The sequence below is a fragment of the Lissotriton helveticus genome, chromosome 1_2, assembly GCF_964261635.1.
Source record: "Lissotriton helveticus chromosome 1_2, aLisHel1.1, whole genome shotgun sequence".
NCBI classification, from domain to species: domain Eukaryota; kingdom Metazoa; phylum Chordata; class Amphibia; order Caudata; family Salamandridae; genus Lissotriton; species Lissotriton helveticus.
The window spans coordinates 154,789,437-154,806,555 of NC_136058.1; the positions used below are offsets into that span (position 1 = coordinate 154,789,437).

General features: G+C 45.7%; 1 protein-coding gene across 1 annotated transcript in view; it reads left to right on the forward strand.

Annotated features, from left to right (window-relative positions):
* Nucleotides 1–17,119, forward strand: part of NDC1 (NDC1 transmembrane nucleoporin) — a 290,787-nt gene that overhangs the window by 228,686 nt on the left and 44,982 nt on the right. The window contains exon 15 of the mRNA XM_078670466.1: nucleotides 12,897–12,960. Coding sequence (XP_078526592.1) covers nucleotides 12,897–12,960 — 64 coding nt within the window. The remainder of the gene's footprint in view (nucleotides 1–12,896; nucleotides 12,961–17,119) is intronic.

Here is a 17,119-nt window from a genome sequence, read left to right on the forward strand (position 1 = left end):
TGATATAGCCACCATACATTTTTAGGGCGACTGAGAAGGAAGCATCTCATTGTAAATTCCAGATTGCGTATTGCAATATAGCATATCCCTGGACCAATCCTTTAATTTCAGAGCTGGGCCCTTGGCCCAACATATTGCTATTCTTCGTTTAGCGAGCAGCAAACCCATAGCCACCAGACATCTGACCTCTTTTTTGAGCTTTTCAGTATAACCCAATAAAGTGAGCAACGGTTCTGATGTTATTGTGAGCCCTGTGACCTCGTTAAGTGTACTAACGATCTCATCCCAAAAAACAGCAACCTGTGGACACTGCCAGGCTACGTGCAGGAACCCAGCATTCTCCATCCCACAGCGGAAGGAAGCTGCTGAGGCCCTTAGGCAATAACAATATAACATCTCCAGAGTGTTATAGACCCTGTTCAGGAATTTAAAGTGTATAAGGCGATATCTGGCACTGAGAGAGACATGCTTCGACGCCTCACAATAATGCCTCCAAGTGCTGTCATCCGACACTATCCCTAACTCGCCTTGCCGTTCTAGTCAGGCCTTAGTGTACTGTGTCCTGCATTAAATAGTAAATGGTGAAAATATTCTTGAAAGGGAAGGCCGAGCGCAGCCCAAAGTCAGGGGTAGAACTTCTGTGGGTTCCTGCGAGTCTTCAAGTAATGCGTGTAAAGCATGCTGGATTCTATAATAGTGGTATTGTGTAAGTGGAGTGGTATCCAGTCCCTCCGTCGCAACATCTGCCCGCCCCTGCATCCCACCATCTGTAAATAAGTCACCTATTTTTATTTATTTATAACGTTTTATATAGCGCAAACATGATCCCAAGGGATCTCAGAGCTCTTCACAATTAGCTGATCAGGGATGTACACGCGTCACATACAAATCCATAAAATAGTTTAAAAAAAAATTATTTTATTTTAATTATAAAGTCTTCTATAGCGCGAACTTGACCGAAGAGGTTATCAGAGCGCTTTACATTTAGGATCGTTGCGTTAGAAGTTACATCAGTTAACAATAGTATAGTAAGGTACAGTGCACATAAACAATGTTGCAAGAATTCGTAGGATGGAGTGGAGGAAGGAGTAAAAACGGGGAGACGAGCAGGAACTGTGCCCAATGTCCAACTGGGTAGGTGTCAGTCAAGGGGGAAACCAAGGCCAATCTCCTCATTAGCTGTCTAGCAGCTCCACCGGTCATCAGCCATGTTGCTCAGGTCTCAGTGTTCAGGAAAACCAGTTTTGAATGTATTTGATTTAAGAAGTTTATATAGCGCTGGCTAGACCCGGAAATATCAGAGCCCTTAACCAGAGGATCGTTGCAATACAATGTACATCTAAAAAGGTTTATATAGCACCGGCTAGACCTGGAGGTATCAGAGCGCTAAACCAGAGGAACATTGCGTTACTTCGCAATTGTAACTAATGTAACTTGTAAACAAAAAACGAGGTTGAGAGAATTTGTGGGAAAGGAGGGGAGGAACGAGCCATAGCAGGGAGACCAGGAAGAACTGTGTTCAATGTCCGGCTGGGTAGGTGACGGTCGAGGGGGAAACCAGGGCCAATCTCCTCATTAGCTGTCTAGCAGCTCCACCGGGCATCAGCCATGTTGCTCAAGTCTCAACGTTAGGGAAAAACCATTTTGAATAGATACATAGGCTATAGTAACAAAGTCAAGTAGTGGAAGAGCATGTCCCCACTAGAGGATAGAGGTAAAGGAGGTGGAGGGGTGGGAGTACCAACACACCAGAGAAAGAGCTGGGGCTGCCAATTAGGCCGATGGGGGGTGTGATCAAGGTCTGGTTGGAGTCCGGTGGTAGGGAAAACTGTGGCAGCCATCTTAGGGTCAGGCAAGGGATTGCTATTGCAGCATCCAGGATCAAAACTGCTTCCCTTGTTTTTCTGGCCGCCCACCATTTCTGCTTTTCTGCTGCTGCTTTGTGCACCGTTGGGTCCCACCCTACGTCTCATTCCCTCCGGGTCCTAAAGTTATGGTCGCTCTGAGATGTGATTCCCATACGTTGGGGATTAAGTCTCAATTTACTGCTCTGTGTCCTTCATGCCACAGTCAGGCTCGCCAAAACTTTACAGTCTTCATGCCATAGTCCGCTTCTGCAATATTCATTATCTTCACAGCTACTGGTTTTGTAGTAATACTTAGTAACCGCTACTACCCAGGTAGTCTTACGACTTAACTTGTAGCACCTACAACTTGTAGTACCCCCAACCTTAAGGCGCTGCACCAACTCCTAATGCCACCAGGCACATCAGCAGTCACACACGGTGCCGGCGGTGGGAGATGGAAACAGCCCTACAGTGAGGTGGCAGGAGACCGCGTCGGAGGGGCAGATGAAACCATTTAGCCCAGTCCCACATCCATTTTAATCATTACTGCTGAGGGAGGTGTTCTCCTTACTTTGCCCGGAGATCCCCGTCACTATGTTCAGAACTGAGGGAGTATTATAGTCCAGATTACGAAAGAGAAACTGACCTGGCTTTGAACGTGCAGACGCTGAGGTGAACAGGATGACGTCCGGCAGGAATTATTAACAGGATGAGCACTTTTCCAGAGGAGCACATACACTGGAGGGTGAGCAACACAGCAAAGCCCTGTTACAGGAACTTCGTAGGTGAAAGATTACACGCACTCGCCATGCCCTGCCCGCCTTGATGAGTCCGGTCATTTTCGGTGTTGCTCAAGGCATCTCCGACGTGAGCATAGCTGGAGCACCGATGATATTCTCAGGCGTTGGCCGCGCAGTCAGGTGCAGATTGCCCCAGAAGCTCAGCAGGGATTGCACTGGTCGTTTTGGGGGCTAATTCGGCTGGCATTGGGCTAATTATCTGCCGATGCCATTTTATACATTTTGCACATCAGGTCCCGGGGTTTACAGGGGCCGAAATCAGGTTTAAATGACCAATTTACACCACGGTTTTCGGCTCTGTCGCTGGTCTTCTGGTCGCATAAGTGCATCAAAGCATCACAGTGGTTAAAAATAGCGGATCTGGGAGGGGAAGAAAAGATTAAATAAGGAAATATAGCAAGTCAGTACAAGACATGAAGGTATAAGTCCAGTAACTTATAGCAGATGTTCCTAACCCAATCAAGGTAAGAACTTGCTCATAAGGAGTCTTTTTACAATTTGAAAGCAACCATGGAGGTGAGTCTGAGAACTTCAGGAGAGAGAGTTTCAGATCCTCGGGGCAGAGTCGCAGAAAGCTCTTTGACAAGTTCTCTTTTTGCGAAATATCTGTGGTTTCAGGAGGTAGGAGTTAGCACTTCTTGAGGGTCTACCACTTCCCGATAATTCTAACTTTTGGACAAGATACTTGAGAGTTTGGCAGTGGAGAGCTTTACCGGACAGGCAGGCAATTTAGAGATTTTAAGACTGGGGAAATGTTTGCATTTCTTTTTGTGCCCTTGGTCAGTCTGGCCGCAGCGTTCAATGCAACCCTAAGTAGGGCCAAGGTATATTTAGGGAGGCCACAGAGAGCGTAGCACTGCCATAGTCTAACCTTGGTGAAACCAGCGTGTGGACTACCTGCTTGAAGTCAGTTTGTGAAAGGAAAGGGTTGAGATTCCGGAGTAATCTCATCAGGTGATTCACTCCTATTCACACCTTTCTTGTGAATGCCCAGCTTCGCCATAGCTTGTATGGCTTCTATGTCCTCACATACTGTGGGCCAGTGGCACCACTCCATAGATGTCAGGGGAGAGTACATAAGTGCTCCCGCTTGCCTGCTTAATAACTCCTGCCATGCGTTAACAGTGGAATTAATGGAGTCCAGTGTACCAGTTCTCCTATTGGGAGGTATAAACCGCCTTTGTGGAAGAGTAAGAAGGTCTGCTGCAACTCGCTTGATCTGTAAATGCAGGAGATTTTGTGGGCTGTGAATCCAGTCATACGCGTGGATGCACTGTACTGCTCTACAATATAGTTCTAGATCTGTAGCATTGAGACCTCCCATGGAGTACGGTAATGTGAGGGTGCTCAATTTAACTCTAGGCTGCTTCCCTGCCCAGGCAAGTTTAATTAGCTATGTGCGGACACACTTGAACATGTTTCAGGAGAATTGTTGGTATGTTTAAAAATAAAAACAGAAATCTAGGACGGACAACTATTTTCATAAGAGAAATGCTGCCTATTAGTGACAATGGGAGTCCAATCCAACAACTGATAACCTCTTCAAGACTGGAGAATGCTTTCCCATAGTTCTCCCTGAGCACTAAGTCCGGGTTTGTATGAACTTGTATACCTATATAGCGGACAGGATTGGTGGTCCGTTGCAATTGAAAATCTAATGTCATCGGAGACATAGAGGAGGTAAGAGGAAAAATAACGGATTTGGCCCAGTGAACTTTGAGCCCTGACGTGGCCCCAAATCGAATGACCTCATTAAGTACTGGAGTTAAATTATTGCCTGGCTCACGTATGTATAACCGCATGTCATCCCGCATATGCGGACAGGATGAGATTATATGTTGTTAAACTAATACCCCTATGCCCATGGTACTCCCTAAGGGCGCACGCCAACGGCTCAGCCTTAATGGCGTACAATAGGGGAGAGAGTGGGCAACCCTTCCTCTTTCCACCTGAGATCGCAATGGGTGACATGACCGCATCACCAACCTTGACTCTAGCAACCGGCGAGTTATACAAGAGCGTGACCAATTTAAGAAAAACGTTTCCCAACCCAGAGTAGCACTGTTTTCACAAACTCCCATTCAATCGAATCAAAAGCCTTCTCCGCGACTAGGAAGATAGCGGCAGCCTTGACTTCTGGATTTGTATGTTGGATGTCACCAAATAAAGTTCTGAAATTATAGGTCAATGTGTGCCCTAGAACAAACCCTGCATGCTCCGGCTTCACCAAATATGGGACCAGTGGTGCGAGTCTGTTCGCTTAAACTTTGGCAAATAGTTTGGTGTACACGTTTAGCAGTTTCAGAGCCTTTAGGACGAGCATTCATTTGTGAGTTTCTCTGGCTTCAGTAAGGTCACAATCACCGCCTCTCTCCTCGAGGGGGACATTAGTCCATCCTCTACCATTTCTTCAAATAAGGTGGCTAAATGTGGTATGAGCAAGTCTTGATATGCTTTATAGAAGGACACTGTGAGCCCATCTTGGCATGGGGCACTACCGTCTCGCATAGATTGGAGAGCTGTGCAGATTTCAGTGGGATCTATGGGGTCCATGAGGTTCTTTCTCTGGGTGTTAGTAAGCCATGCATTTGTATGTGCTCAAGGTAGTCATGCGTAGCAGCTCTGTCTGGGACAATTTTGGAGCTGTAAAGCTCTGCATAATATCTACAGAATCTGTCTGCGATCTCCAGAGGGTTACGCAGCAGATCCCCATCCTCGTTCCACATCTCGGTTATCGAGCTAGATGCTCTGCGGCACCTCTGCTGATTAGCGAGAACGGAGCCTGGTCTCTCACCCTCACCATTCACCCTGGCTGTGGCGTACTTGCCCATGTGCTTCACTTATCTGTCTGCGATTTCATGATATTCTAGAGTTTTATTTTGTTCTTCTAAAATCTGTGAGTCTCTTCCTTTCAGCAGAAGCAGTTCCATCTGAGCCAAACGCCCCTCGAGTAATGTCAATCTACTCCTCAACGAGTGGAGTACACTGGCATGTTTAGAAATAGTAACTCCTCTGATAAATACTTAAAATTTTTCCCACACCATAAAGAAATGGTCAACCAAGCTGATGATTGTAGCAAAAAAGTCTTCTATAGATGTGGCCAGTTAGGCTTTAAAGACGGGTCTAAGAAGAAATATTGGGGGAATCTCCATGTAAAAGGAGCGTTTTTTTGAGAGGGAATGCTGATATCCAGCAACACCGGCGAGTGGTCCGAGAATGAGCGAGGGATTTGGAATGCACTGGGTCTCTGAATACCGGATTTTCAGAACTATGCAGCATCCTAAAATTGTGGCATCAATACAGCTCTCCAGGACTAACGACAGCTCTGTCTAAAAATGTCAATTAAACCTCTTCTTCACTTAAAGTCAAATAGTTTATTGGAAAAAAACTTGACCTTGAATTTGGAAGCGGTTGAAAAAGGCCACATATAGTCTATGACCGGACACCGCCTGAGTGATCTTGATATCAACCAGTGATCTATTCTGGTGTGGATGTCATGTGGTGCAGAGTAATGGTGAAGCCCACTGTGTTGGGGATCTAGAGCGCCATACGTCTATTAGGCCTAGTTGTGCATTAATGTCCCTGATAACCCTAGCAGCTGCAGATGGGCGGTGGGAAGGACCCACCCCTCCCCCCCTGTCTGTGGTATATCCGATAGTGTCAACAGTCGCGCAGCCAGTGAATGATAAAAGTGTGGGTCATCGTGTTTGGGCCATAAATGTTGATTAAGTGCCCATTTGCGCCTTGCCCATGGCATCGGGTAACCACATATCTTCCATTAGGATCGATTTCTAATCCTTCCAAACTGATACCACTCTTTGGGTTCGCCCATGTAAGGACTCCCCTGGAGCGTGTAGTGAATCCTGCTGCATAGAAGTGACCCTGCAGGCGCTTATGTGTTAACATATTACTATTGGGGGGTAAGTGTGTTTCTTGAATAAGTGCTACATCCACTGCATGTCGCTGAAGATATGCCATAACTTTTCAAACCTTCCTAAAGTCGTTTAGACCCCTAACGTTCCAGGTCAGGAACCGAATATTCCCTCACGGGGCATGAGCTATTGTTTTAGCTTCCATTTAGTATGCCATCTCATCAGTGTCACCGACCACTCCCTATTCAACTTCGAGCAAGTCAGAGCTTTATGTCTATGCCGTTTGTACACTGCAAAGTAAACATCAAAACAATACTCCTCACCCAATCCATGCATACCCCAACTTGGTATAGGCGATACATTACCCACCCACCAATGATAGAACTTTACCCTGATTAATGCCATCACAAAACAGGAAAAAAGAGGGGTTGGGTGGAGAATATCCCACAAAGAAACCCAAGAACCTTGCTCTGAGGTGAGTAACACACCGGGGCGGATGTTACCGGTGGCTATTGCTCCTTACCGCTGGCACCCATCATGTAGTGCGGAAAGATATGCACCAGCCTTAACGTTTTAACACAGTAACATAAGCACAGAGGAGTGAAAAAGGCGCCAAAATAGTGGAAGAACAGACCATAATCTGGGATTAAGTAGGCGGAATACAATAGGGGACCGTATTTCCTAGTACTGTGACACTACCATCAACATAGAGTAAACCTGCAAACGTGTATTTCTTATATTTTTTACAGAGTTTTATATAGCCCAAACTAGACCCAACCGAATCGGGTATCGGAGCGCTTTACATAGCACCAGTTACGTTACATGAGGACACACATTCATTTTAGGCACAGGGAGATTAACTGATTTGCCCAGAATCACTGGAGGTTTTGGCGTTGTTACCGAGACTCGAACCCAGATCCCGAGGTCGAGCGCCCTAGCCGTTAGGCCAACTCCTCTCCATTGGCAAGCTAAATTTAAAACATCTTCATAATGAAAAGTGCTGGACAGATCCCAGTCTGTAGCAGCTTTGCTCACATTATTACCCAGTCAAACAGCTATAGAGAGCAGGGTAGACAGCCCACTTACAAACAACAGAGCGGTTATGTCTATTAGAACTAAAAGGGGAGTCGTAGCAACTCATAGTAAACAGTGTGCTTAGCTGGATTATTGATCATTGTTTTCCAAATCCATTCCTCCTGTGGCCCCTGCTGAGTGCGTTTCACTCTTACGCGATTTACTCTGCTCCCGTATCTTGAGGAAATGCATTACTTGCTTTGGGTCTGTACAAATATGCGATTTCCAATCTGCTTGTATGCGCAGCTTAGCAGGGTACATCATGTTGTAGTCTAAGTTCAGGTCCCCCAACTTCTTCTTGATGGGCAGAAATTGTCGACGAGGGTCCTGGACTTGTTGTGTAACGTCTGAGTATAATGAGATGGTCATGCCTTCGTATTGTAACTCCTGAAGCTCCCTGGCCTTGCGAAGGGCCGCATCTTGATCCCTGTAATTAAGGAGTTTGGCTATGATTGGTCTTGGAGGGGACCCCAGGACTGGTCTGGGGGCCAATGATCTGTGGATCCGCTCTACAATGAACACCGTTGAAAAAGTGTCCATGCCAAAGAGGGCGACTAAAAGATGCTCTACGAATTGTTCCATATTTGGAATGTTGGTGGACTCAGCAATACCAAGCAGTCTGATGTTGTTGCACCTGGACCACGCCTCCAAATCCTCTCTTACTTTGCACCTCTTGAAGGATCTTGTCTGCTTTGGCCTGGGTGAGCGAGTTTGATGACACCACATCCTCCGCATCGGAGACCCTCTTTTCTACAGCATCGTTCCGTGTGCTTGTCAAGGTGTTCCGACGTTCTATCCATACGAAATGTTAGTGCGTCGATTTTACCATCAATTTTAGTCAGACTGCGTTGCATTGTTGACAGTTTGTGTTTCAGTTCTGGCTCATCAATAATCACCTGCCTCAGAGCCAGATTCCGAGGCGTTCCTATCCACCTCCTGCCGCTTAGGTGTTTTACAGGGTTTAAACTGCAGTTTAGATTGCAATTTATCTATGCTCCCTATCTTATTCCAAAGCTTTGCCCCCCTGTATCGGGCAGTCCTTGTTTAAGAGTGGGGTATGGACGCAAGTAGTTGCACCCCCCCCTCCCCCTCCCCCACAGCAGATCAAGAAATAGACGTGTCCAAGTGCCTCAGAGCCATCAGCAGGGCTGGATATATCACTGTGACCGCCGTTGAGTATTCAGCAGATGAGGTCTGCACTTCCAATTAGTGACAAGCTGAGCAGTCACTATTTGCACCCAGCAGCAGGGTCGTCTACAATGGTGCCAGGTAGACTGTACGGATACATGAGAGTCCTTTATATAGTCAGTGATTTTCCTATAAGGCAGACCTGTAGGCTGTATGTGGCCTTTTTCAACCGCTTCCAAATTCAAGGTCAAGTTTTTTTTCAATGAACTATTTGACTTTAAGTGAAGAAGAGGTTTAACTGACATTTTTAGACAGAGCTGTCGTTAGTCCTGGAGAGCTGTATTGATGCCACAATTTTAAGATGTGGATTTTGGAAAAGGGGGGTGGTGATGGACAGAGTTTCTGAATGATGCAGAATACTCTTACCAAGTCAAGAGATCATGGTTTTAATCCATCACCGTTTTTTAGCTCACTGCACCATCCCAGCTCAGAACCTGGCTATATGCAAATTAGTCTGTTCCTGTCCCAGTGCATGATGGGAACAGGGCAAACCAAACTACCAAGCCAATTCTTATACTGGGAAGGAAACAAGCTTCCGGGGACCGGTTTCTGGCATCACAGCCTTCTTCGGCCCGGCTTGCTTGAATCCTGATGGTGCAATGAGCAAGGGACTCACGTCTGAGTATACCCTCCCACACATAGTGTGGATAAAACCGATTTTGGAAAAGGGGGGTGGTGATGGACAGAGTTTCTGAATGATGCAGAATACTCTTACCAAGTCAAGAGATCATGGTTTTAATCCATCACCGTTTTTTAGCTCACTGCACCATCCCAGCTCAGAACCTGGCTATATGCAAATTAGTCTGTTCCTGTCCCAGTGCATGATGGGAACAGGGCAAACCAAACTACCAAGCCAATTCTTATACTGGGAAGGAAACAAGCTTCCGGGGACCGGTTTCTGGCATCACAGCCTTCTTCGGCCCGGCTTGCTTGAAACCTGATGGTGCAATGAGCAAGGGACTCACGTCTGAGTATACCCTCCCACACATAGTGTGGATAAAACCGATTTTGGAAAAGGGGGGTGGTGATGGACAGAGTTTCTGAATGATGCAGAATACTCTTACCAAGTCAAGAGATCATGGTTTTAATCCATCACCGTTTTTTAGCTCACTGCACCATCCCAGTGTGGGAGGGTATACTCAGACGTGAGTCCCTTGCTCATTGCACCATCAGGATTCAAGCAAGCCGGGCCGAAGAAGGCTGTGATGCCAGAAACCGGTCCCCGGAAGCTTGTTTCCTTCCCAGTATAAGAATTGGCTTGGTAGTTTGGTTTGCCCTGTTCCCATCATGCACTGGGACAGGAACAGACTAATTTGCATATAGCCAAGTTCTGAGCTGGGATGGTGCAGTGAGCTAAAAAACAGTGATGGATTAAAACCATGATCTATTGACTTGGTAAGAGTATTCTGCATCATTCAGAAACTCTGTCCATCACCTTTTCCAAAATCGATTTTATCCACACTATGTGTGGGAGGGTATACTCAGACGTGAGTCCCTTGCTCATTGCACCATCAGGATTCAAGCAAGCCGGGCCGAAGAAGGCTGTGATGCCAGAAACCGGTCCCCGGAAGCTTGTTTCCTTCCCAGTATAAGAATTGGCTTGGTAGTTTGGTTTGCCCTGTTCCCATCATGCACTGGGACAGGAACAGACTAATTTGCATATAGCCAAGTTCTGAGCTGGGATGGTGCAGTGAGCTAAAAAACAGTGATGGGTTAAAACCATGATCTATTGACTTGGTAAGAGTATTCTGCATCATTCAGAAACTCTGTCCATCACCTTTTCCAAAATCGATTTTATCCACACTATGTGTGGGAGGGTATACTCAGACGTGAGTCCCTTGCTCATTGCACCATCAGGATTCAAGCAAGCCGGGCCGAAGAAGGCTGTGATGCCAGAAACCGGTCCCCGGAAGCTTGTTTCCTTCCCAGTATAAGAATTGGCTTGGTAGTTTGGTTTGCCCTGTTCCCATCATGCACTGGGACAGGAACAGACTAATTTGCATATAGCCAAGTTCTGAGCTGGGATGGTGCAGTGAGCTAAAAAACAGTGATGGATTAAAACCATGATCTATTGACTTGGTAAGAGTATTCTGCATCATTCAGAAACTCTGTCCATCACCTTTTCCAAAATCGATTTTATCCACACTATGTGTGGGAGGGTATACTCAGACGTGAGTCCCTTGCTCATTGCACCATCAGGATTCAAGCAAGCCGGGCCGAAGAAGGCTGTGATGCCAGAAACCGGTCCCCGGAAGCTTGTTTCCTTCCCAGTATAAGAATTGGCTTGGTAGTTTGGTTTGCCCTGTTCCCATCATGCACTGGGACAGGAACAGACTAATTTGCATATAGCCAAGTTCTGAGCTGGGATGGTGCAGTGAGCTAAAAAACAGTGATGGATTAAAACCATGATCTATTGACTTGGTAAGAGTATTCTGCATCATTCAGAAACTCTGTCCATCACCTTTTCCAAAATCGATTTTATCCACACTATGTGTGGGAGGGTATACTCAGACGTGAGTCCCTTGCTCATTGCACCATCAGGATTCAAGCAAGCCGGGCCGAAGAAGGCTGTGATGCCAGAAACCGGTCCCCGGAAGCTTGTTTCCTTCCCAGTATAAGAATTGGCTTGGTAGTTTGGTTTGCCCTGTTCCCATCATGCACTGGGACAGGAACAGACTAATTTGCATATAGCCAAGTTCTGAGCTGGGATGGTGCAGTGAGCTAAAAAACAGTGATGGATTAAAACCATGATCTATTGACTTGGTAAGAGTATTCTGCATCATTCAGAAACTCTGTCCATCACCTTTTCCAAAAACAATTTTAGGATGCTGCATAGTTCTGAAAATCCGGTATTCAAAGACCCAGTGCATTCCAAATTTCGAGACTCGTAGTTCTTTCAAGGACCTCAGCTACATAGTAATTTCACTGGAGATGTTTGTGCTGCAATGAAAAGATTGCATTCTCTCTTGAGATCAAGGATGCACACGTTACCTACATGAACATGGAGGGTCAATGGACTGCATCAGTCAGCAGTGTACAACTATGCCTTTCAGTGTGTTAATGAGGTTTCTGGCATTTTCCCTATGGAAGACTAGCTCACTACAGCTCCCTTCATGGCGCAGGCTCTATCCTACTTTTGAATGCCCATGCACACCCTCTTCTGCTTGGGGCTCTTTATGGACAAAATAATATGACATTGAGCCTTTTTTGAGACTACAGTTTATCTATGCCGTGTTGGATGCCACAGTGACCATGGTTTTCTTTCCTGTCTGATTGAATGCATGTAATCCATTAAGTAATAGCACTTTTCGAGAAGCACATAGAGACACTAGTTTTGATGGGACCCATATGATTGCACTTCAATGCTGATAAGCAGGTAGATATAAATGCAGTCTTCCACAGGATAAAATCTACAACAAGCAGTCCTTGGTGGATTTGGTGATGAAGCAGTTACCTGCAACATATTTGCTTGAAGAGGCATGAGCCAATGTTCTTGTGTTTAGTTCCTCTGGTACTATTAATTTCATGATTGCGGAGTCCCTGATGCAAAGATGTGCATAATGTGTAGGTCAGTGTTCGATTTGCAGAAAGCTCGAATGTAATCTTACCAAAGGCAATACAGTAATAAGGTTGCTTAATTCTGTTATTTATCAAAAAGAGATACTTCATTTTAAGTCATAGGCAACATTTATTACCAAACTCCTGCCACAGCCTTTGGGTGTACTGTTTACTAGAAAGAATTTTTGAGGCTGAATTTTGTTAGGCAGTGGCCTTCTCCATGGCGTTCAGCAAGGAGTGTGCATGCACTTACTGAGCTGTCAATGTATTAATGTAGGAGTTTGTGTTGAGTCTCCAAAACATTATTTGTACCTCCACAGTGGATGACCTCAAAATGATTAAAAGAAATGCATTAGTCCTATTGAATATGGGCAGTGTTGCATTACCTTCCAGTCTGCAGAGGCATAGTACGTAGAGTCAAAAAACATTTAGTGTGTGCTTTGATTTAGAAGGCAGCATTCCAAATCATAGCTCAATTAATGAGATGTTATTAGTGTTTGATTTGTGAAGTGTACACTTGTACACCTAGATTAAGAATGTCCTTTTTTGCCTTTTAGCATCCAGAAGCCTCCAGCCAAGATTTGTTTTCCGATGCACAAACCCACATATGGGCCTTAGAAGGTTAGTGCACTTTACAGTAAAAATAAGTCTCATTGTAGAAATCGGAAGTATTTGTGTACCTGCCTTCATGCCTTCCCCTTATTTCATTGCTTACCCGTGTAAAGGGTTTGTTTTCTATTAAGGAGAATCCAAGTGTGAGAGTTTTGGAATAATGTTGGTACTTTCATATCTTGGGATCTGCCATGCAGGCAGCCACTGGCAGTTTTTACTATTTATAATGAAATCAGCATATTCAAACAAGAGGACAGTGAGGAACCAACTTCCTCATGAGATCTGTGCCTACCCATTTTTGTAACTGTTACATTTTGATGCTCTCAAAAGCTAGCCTACCAATCACCAACGCCTCTTCCAGGCAATTTCTTACTTAATGATTTCCCCAAACTGTAATGATGTATAATGTTAAAAACCCTTCAGAGAACATGAAAGCAGTCCTTTTGAATAGTTTCTGTTTTTTTCTCTCTCAAAACGGCAGCAAACTTGAAGCTTGCCCTGTCTCTAAACTGCTTCTTGTTCAGTGATGTATTTTTATGGGGGGTAGAAAGCAGTGTTGGGAGAGTAATTCGATGTTTAGATCAGCAAACCCCCAGGGGTCCAGAAACCGGTCTTGTGGTGGCAGGCTGGTGTTTACCAGTCAGAGAACCCACCAGAGGCTGGTTGGTTTTCAGGGGGCCTCTCTAAGATGCCCTCTGAGTGCATTGTATAATAAATCTCACACTGGCATCAGTGTAGGTTTATTATGCTGAGAAGTTTGATACCATATGCGTTACTTACTAGTCACGGGTGGGCTATTCTTTTCCAGAATCCCTGGCTGGTATAAGCCTCACCTCCAAGTCCTTAATAGAATTGAATTTTTCTGTTACGATAGCTAGGACATTTTTCATTCTAAGTCCGGACCGAAGGCTTTGATTATACTAATTCAAAGCTTACAACCAAACTATCTATATCCAGCACTGGTTTGAAATAGAACCTCTTAAAGGTGGAATCAGAAGACCAATCCGCAGCATTGGGGATATCTGGCCCTTGAAGTAAAGGCATTGGAAGCCATTGCGCCGTGCGCTGAATGATCACTGAACATTTGCATATAAATACCAGCTTCCTGCATCTCCCATCATAACCTGAGCAATAATGGGAGGAGGTACCATTATGAGGTTTTCTCAGCGACGATGAGAAGTTGTCTCTCATCCGGGGGGACGGAATTCTGCGGACATCTCCTCATACTCCTTGAGGCACCCCACAACACTTAACTTCGGAGAGTCAGCAAAGTTCAGGTAGGAAATAACCCACGTCCCACATTCCGTCCTTCTACGGACTGTTAACGTAACCCCTAAGGGTGAGAATGTCTGCTTTGTGATATCCAGGGCTTAAACATCTGTGACCCTTCTGCAGGAAGTCAGGCAAAGCAACATGGCGAACTAACCGTAGAGTTCCTTTCTGGACAAGAAACAGTTGGGTTGCCATAACGAGGAAACAATTAAGAACCAGGTTAACGTCCCAATGCGCTGAATACCTAGGTTCTGGGCGAAGAGGCAGTCTTATACCTCTCAACAATAGGCACACAATGGGGTGCTCCCCGCTCGGGGAACCCTCCACTTGAAGATGCCCTGCCGAATTTGCAGACCGAAAGGAATTGACTGCCCTATAAGCCAGCCTGTTCTTCGCCAGGGAGGCCACAAAATTAAGAATGTGGGTTAAATACGCTACCACAGGATTGAGACTCGGTCATAAACACCCACGGGTCCAACAAATCCAGGAGGATCTGTATCGGCCTAGGCCCTGGAGAGGAATCTTTCAGCGGCGCTCAAAAGGCCTCGTACCGACCATCGCCCCTTGTAATCCTCCACGTGATGAGGGACAGCCAGAGGGTTCGGCTACCAAATGAGAAAACTGGGCACCTGGTGGTCCAGCCTGGATGTGAAGAGGGCCCCAACCTCTCTCGGAGGGAAGAGAAAACAGTTGAATGGAGTTTCCCAAGGCCGAATCTTGGAAGCTGTGTGACAAAGTCCGCCACCTGGTTGGCCTGGCCTGGCAGATTCTCAGCTGTGACTAAAATCTAATGCTCCAGGTAATATTGCCAGAAATTGATGGCAAGGTCTGCCTTCAACCAGGTACCCCACTGATGGTTGATGTACCGAACTGCTGATACATTGTCCATCTTGAGAAGAACCCATACCTGTACCGGGTCCTTGGTCCAGCATCTGACTGCAAAGGAACCCGCCAGTAGCTCCATACAATTTATGTGTAGCTTTTGTTCTTGAGGAGACCACTTGCCACATCTGGCGCACCATCCTGATCTGCTGGTGTCAGACTCTATGGCGACGTCCGGTGCCAAGCCGAAGATTGCCCTTCCATTCCAAGCCTCCATTTTTGTCAACCACCAACTGATCTCGGCTCGCGCTTCCTCAGATAGCTCCGCTGCCTGGTAGTAAGAGAGGCAGATGCGCGACTTTCAGGCACTGCAAGGCCAGGTAGTTCAGAGAGCCCGGAAAGATGGCCTGAATGAAGGAAGAGAGAATGCCCGCTAGGCAGGCCAGTTGCCATCGGGAGACCTGGTGTGTGGATAGAGTCCGCCGCAGTTCATGGCCAATCTTTGTCACCTTCCGAGAGGGGAGTCTGAAAGAAGCATCACCAGTTTCTACCAAGAAACCCAGAAAAGTACGCTTCTGAGAGGGGGTCAGGAGGGATTTGGTCTTGTTGACAACGAAGCCCAAGCTCTGTAAAAGGTTTACCATGGTCTGAAGCTGACACGGCAGCCTGTGTAAGCAGTGCCCCATGATCAGGATGTCGACAAGGTAGATGATTAGCCGGATTCCTCGCGCCTGTATGTAGTCCTCGACTGGCCTTAGAACTTTTGTAAAACACTACAGAGCGAACGAGAGGCAGAAAAGCAGAGTGGTGAACTCGTAGGTCTGGCCCTGCCACAGAAATTGTAGCAACCGCCAATGAGGGGGAAAAATTGGGATTGAGTGATAGGCATCCTTGAGATCCAGATGCACCATCCAATCTCTGTTGTATAACGTCCCGTTGGAGGTGAATCCCCTCCATCTTGAAGTGGCGGTAGACCAGCCACACGTTGAATTCGTGACATTGATAACTGGTCGTTGTCCTCCATCTGCCTTGTCGACCAAGAAGATGTTGCTAATGAAACCCCGGGGATGAGGGGCAGAGTTGTTGGAGGCTCCTGCACCTTTGTCTCCTCTGCCAAACCGCCCTCTGGTATGTTAAAAATTGGCAAATCTGTCCTGGTCCTTGCCTTGGCAGTGATCATAGAGAAGCAAGTTGCTTAGTGTAATGGTAGCATTACACCGTAGGTCTCTTGTTTTAATTTATAAGCATCACTCCGGTCTCCCAGTAATACACTGGAATGTACATGGAGTCTGGAATACAAACCTACTTCTTACACAAGGCTGTTTAAATCAGCAGCCTTTCCAGTTCCACTGTACTGTGTTTGGGACGCATGCCAGTTTAGTTCCCTTGAATTGACACTACTTTTTACTTTGTGAGACTGTTGCCTAACTTTCCAATTCTGCTCATTATTGGGTATAATTTTAAAATGTTTACAAGTACCTTTTACTTTCCTATAGAACTTTTTTAATGTACTGTTAAATTTCAAATATTGTTACTGCCTTTAAAATGAGGACACAAAACGCAATAGAAATAAGTTTGGGACATCGCCATAATATGTGGGTGAGATGACCCCTAGCATCACACTCCTTGCTGCGGGAGTCTGGAGTTACATAATGGAACATGTATTCCCACTCCTCATCCCTTGAGTCGATAATATCTGCAGGTCTTTAGTCCTTTTCTTGGTATTTATAAACAATAGCTGCAGGACACAGGGTCATGTAGAGCAACTAATATGTGCTCCTCGACTTCATTTTCTCAGATGTCAATATTTTATTTAGTGAGCCTTTCCGTTCATCTCTAACATCATTTCTCACCTAGTGCCTTATTTTAGATTTTCAGAATAGCATGTGTTGATTGGAACCAAAATCAATTTTACATTGCAGGAAATTATTAAAATTTTCTTTATGAAACCTTTCCCTCACCTTAAGGCACCCACCACTCTTCCATACTTTAAACTCCTTAATCTCAGCGCCAGTGTAGAATTAATGATTGCAAAAGATGGTGGTAAAAAGTAATAATTATCCCTAAGTTACTG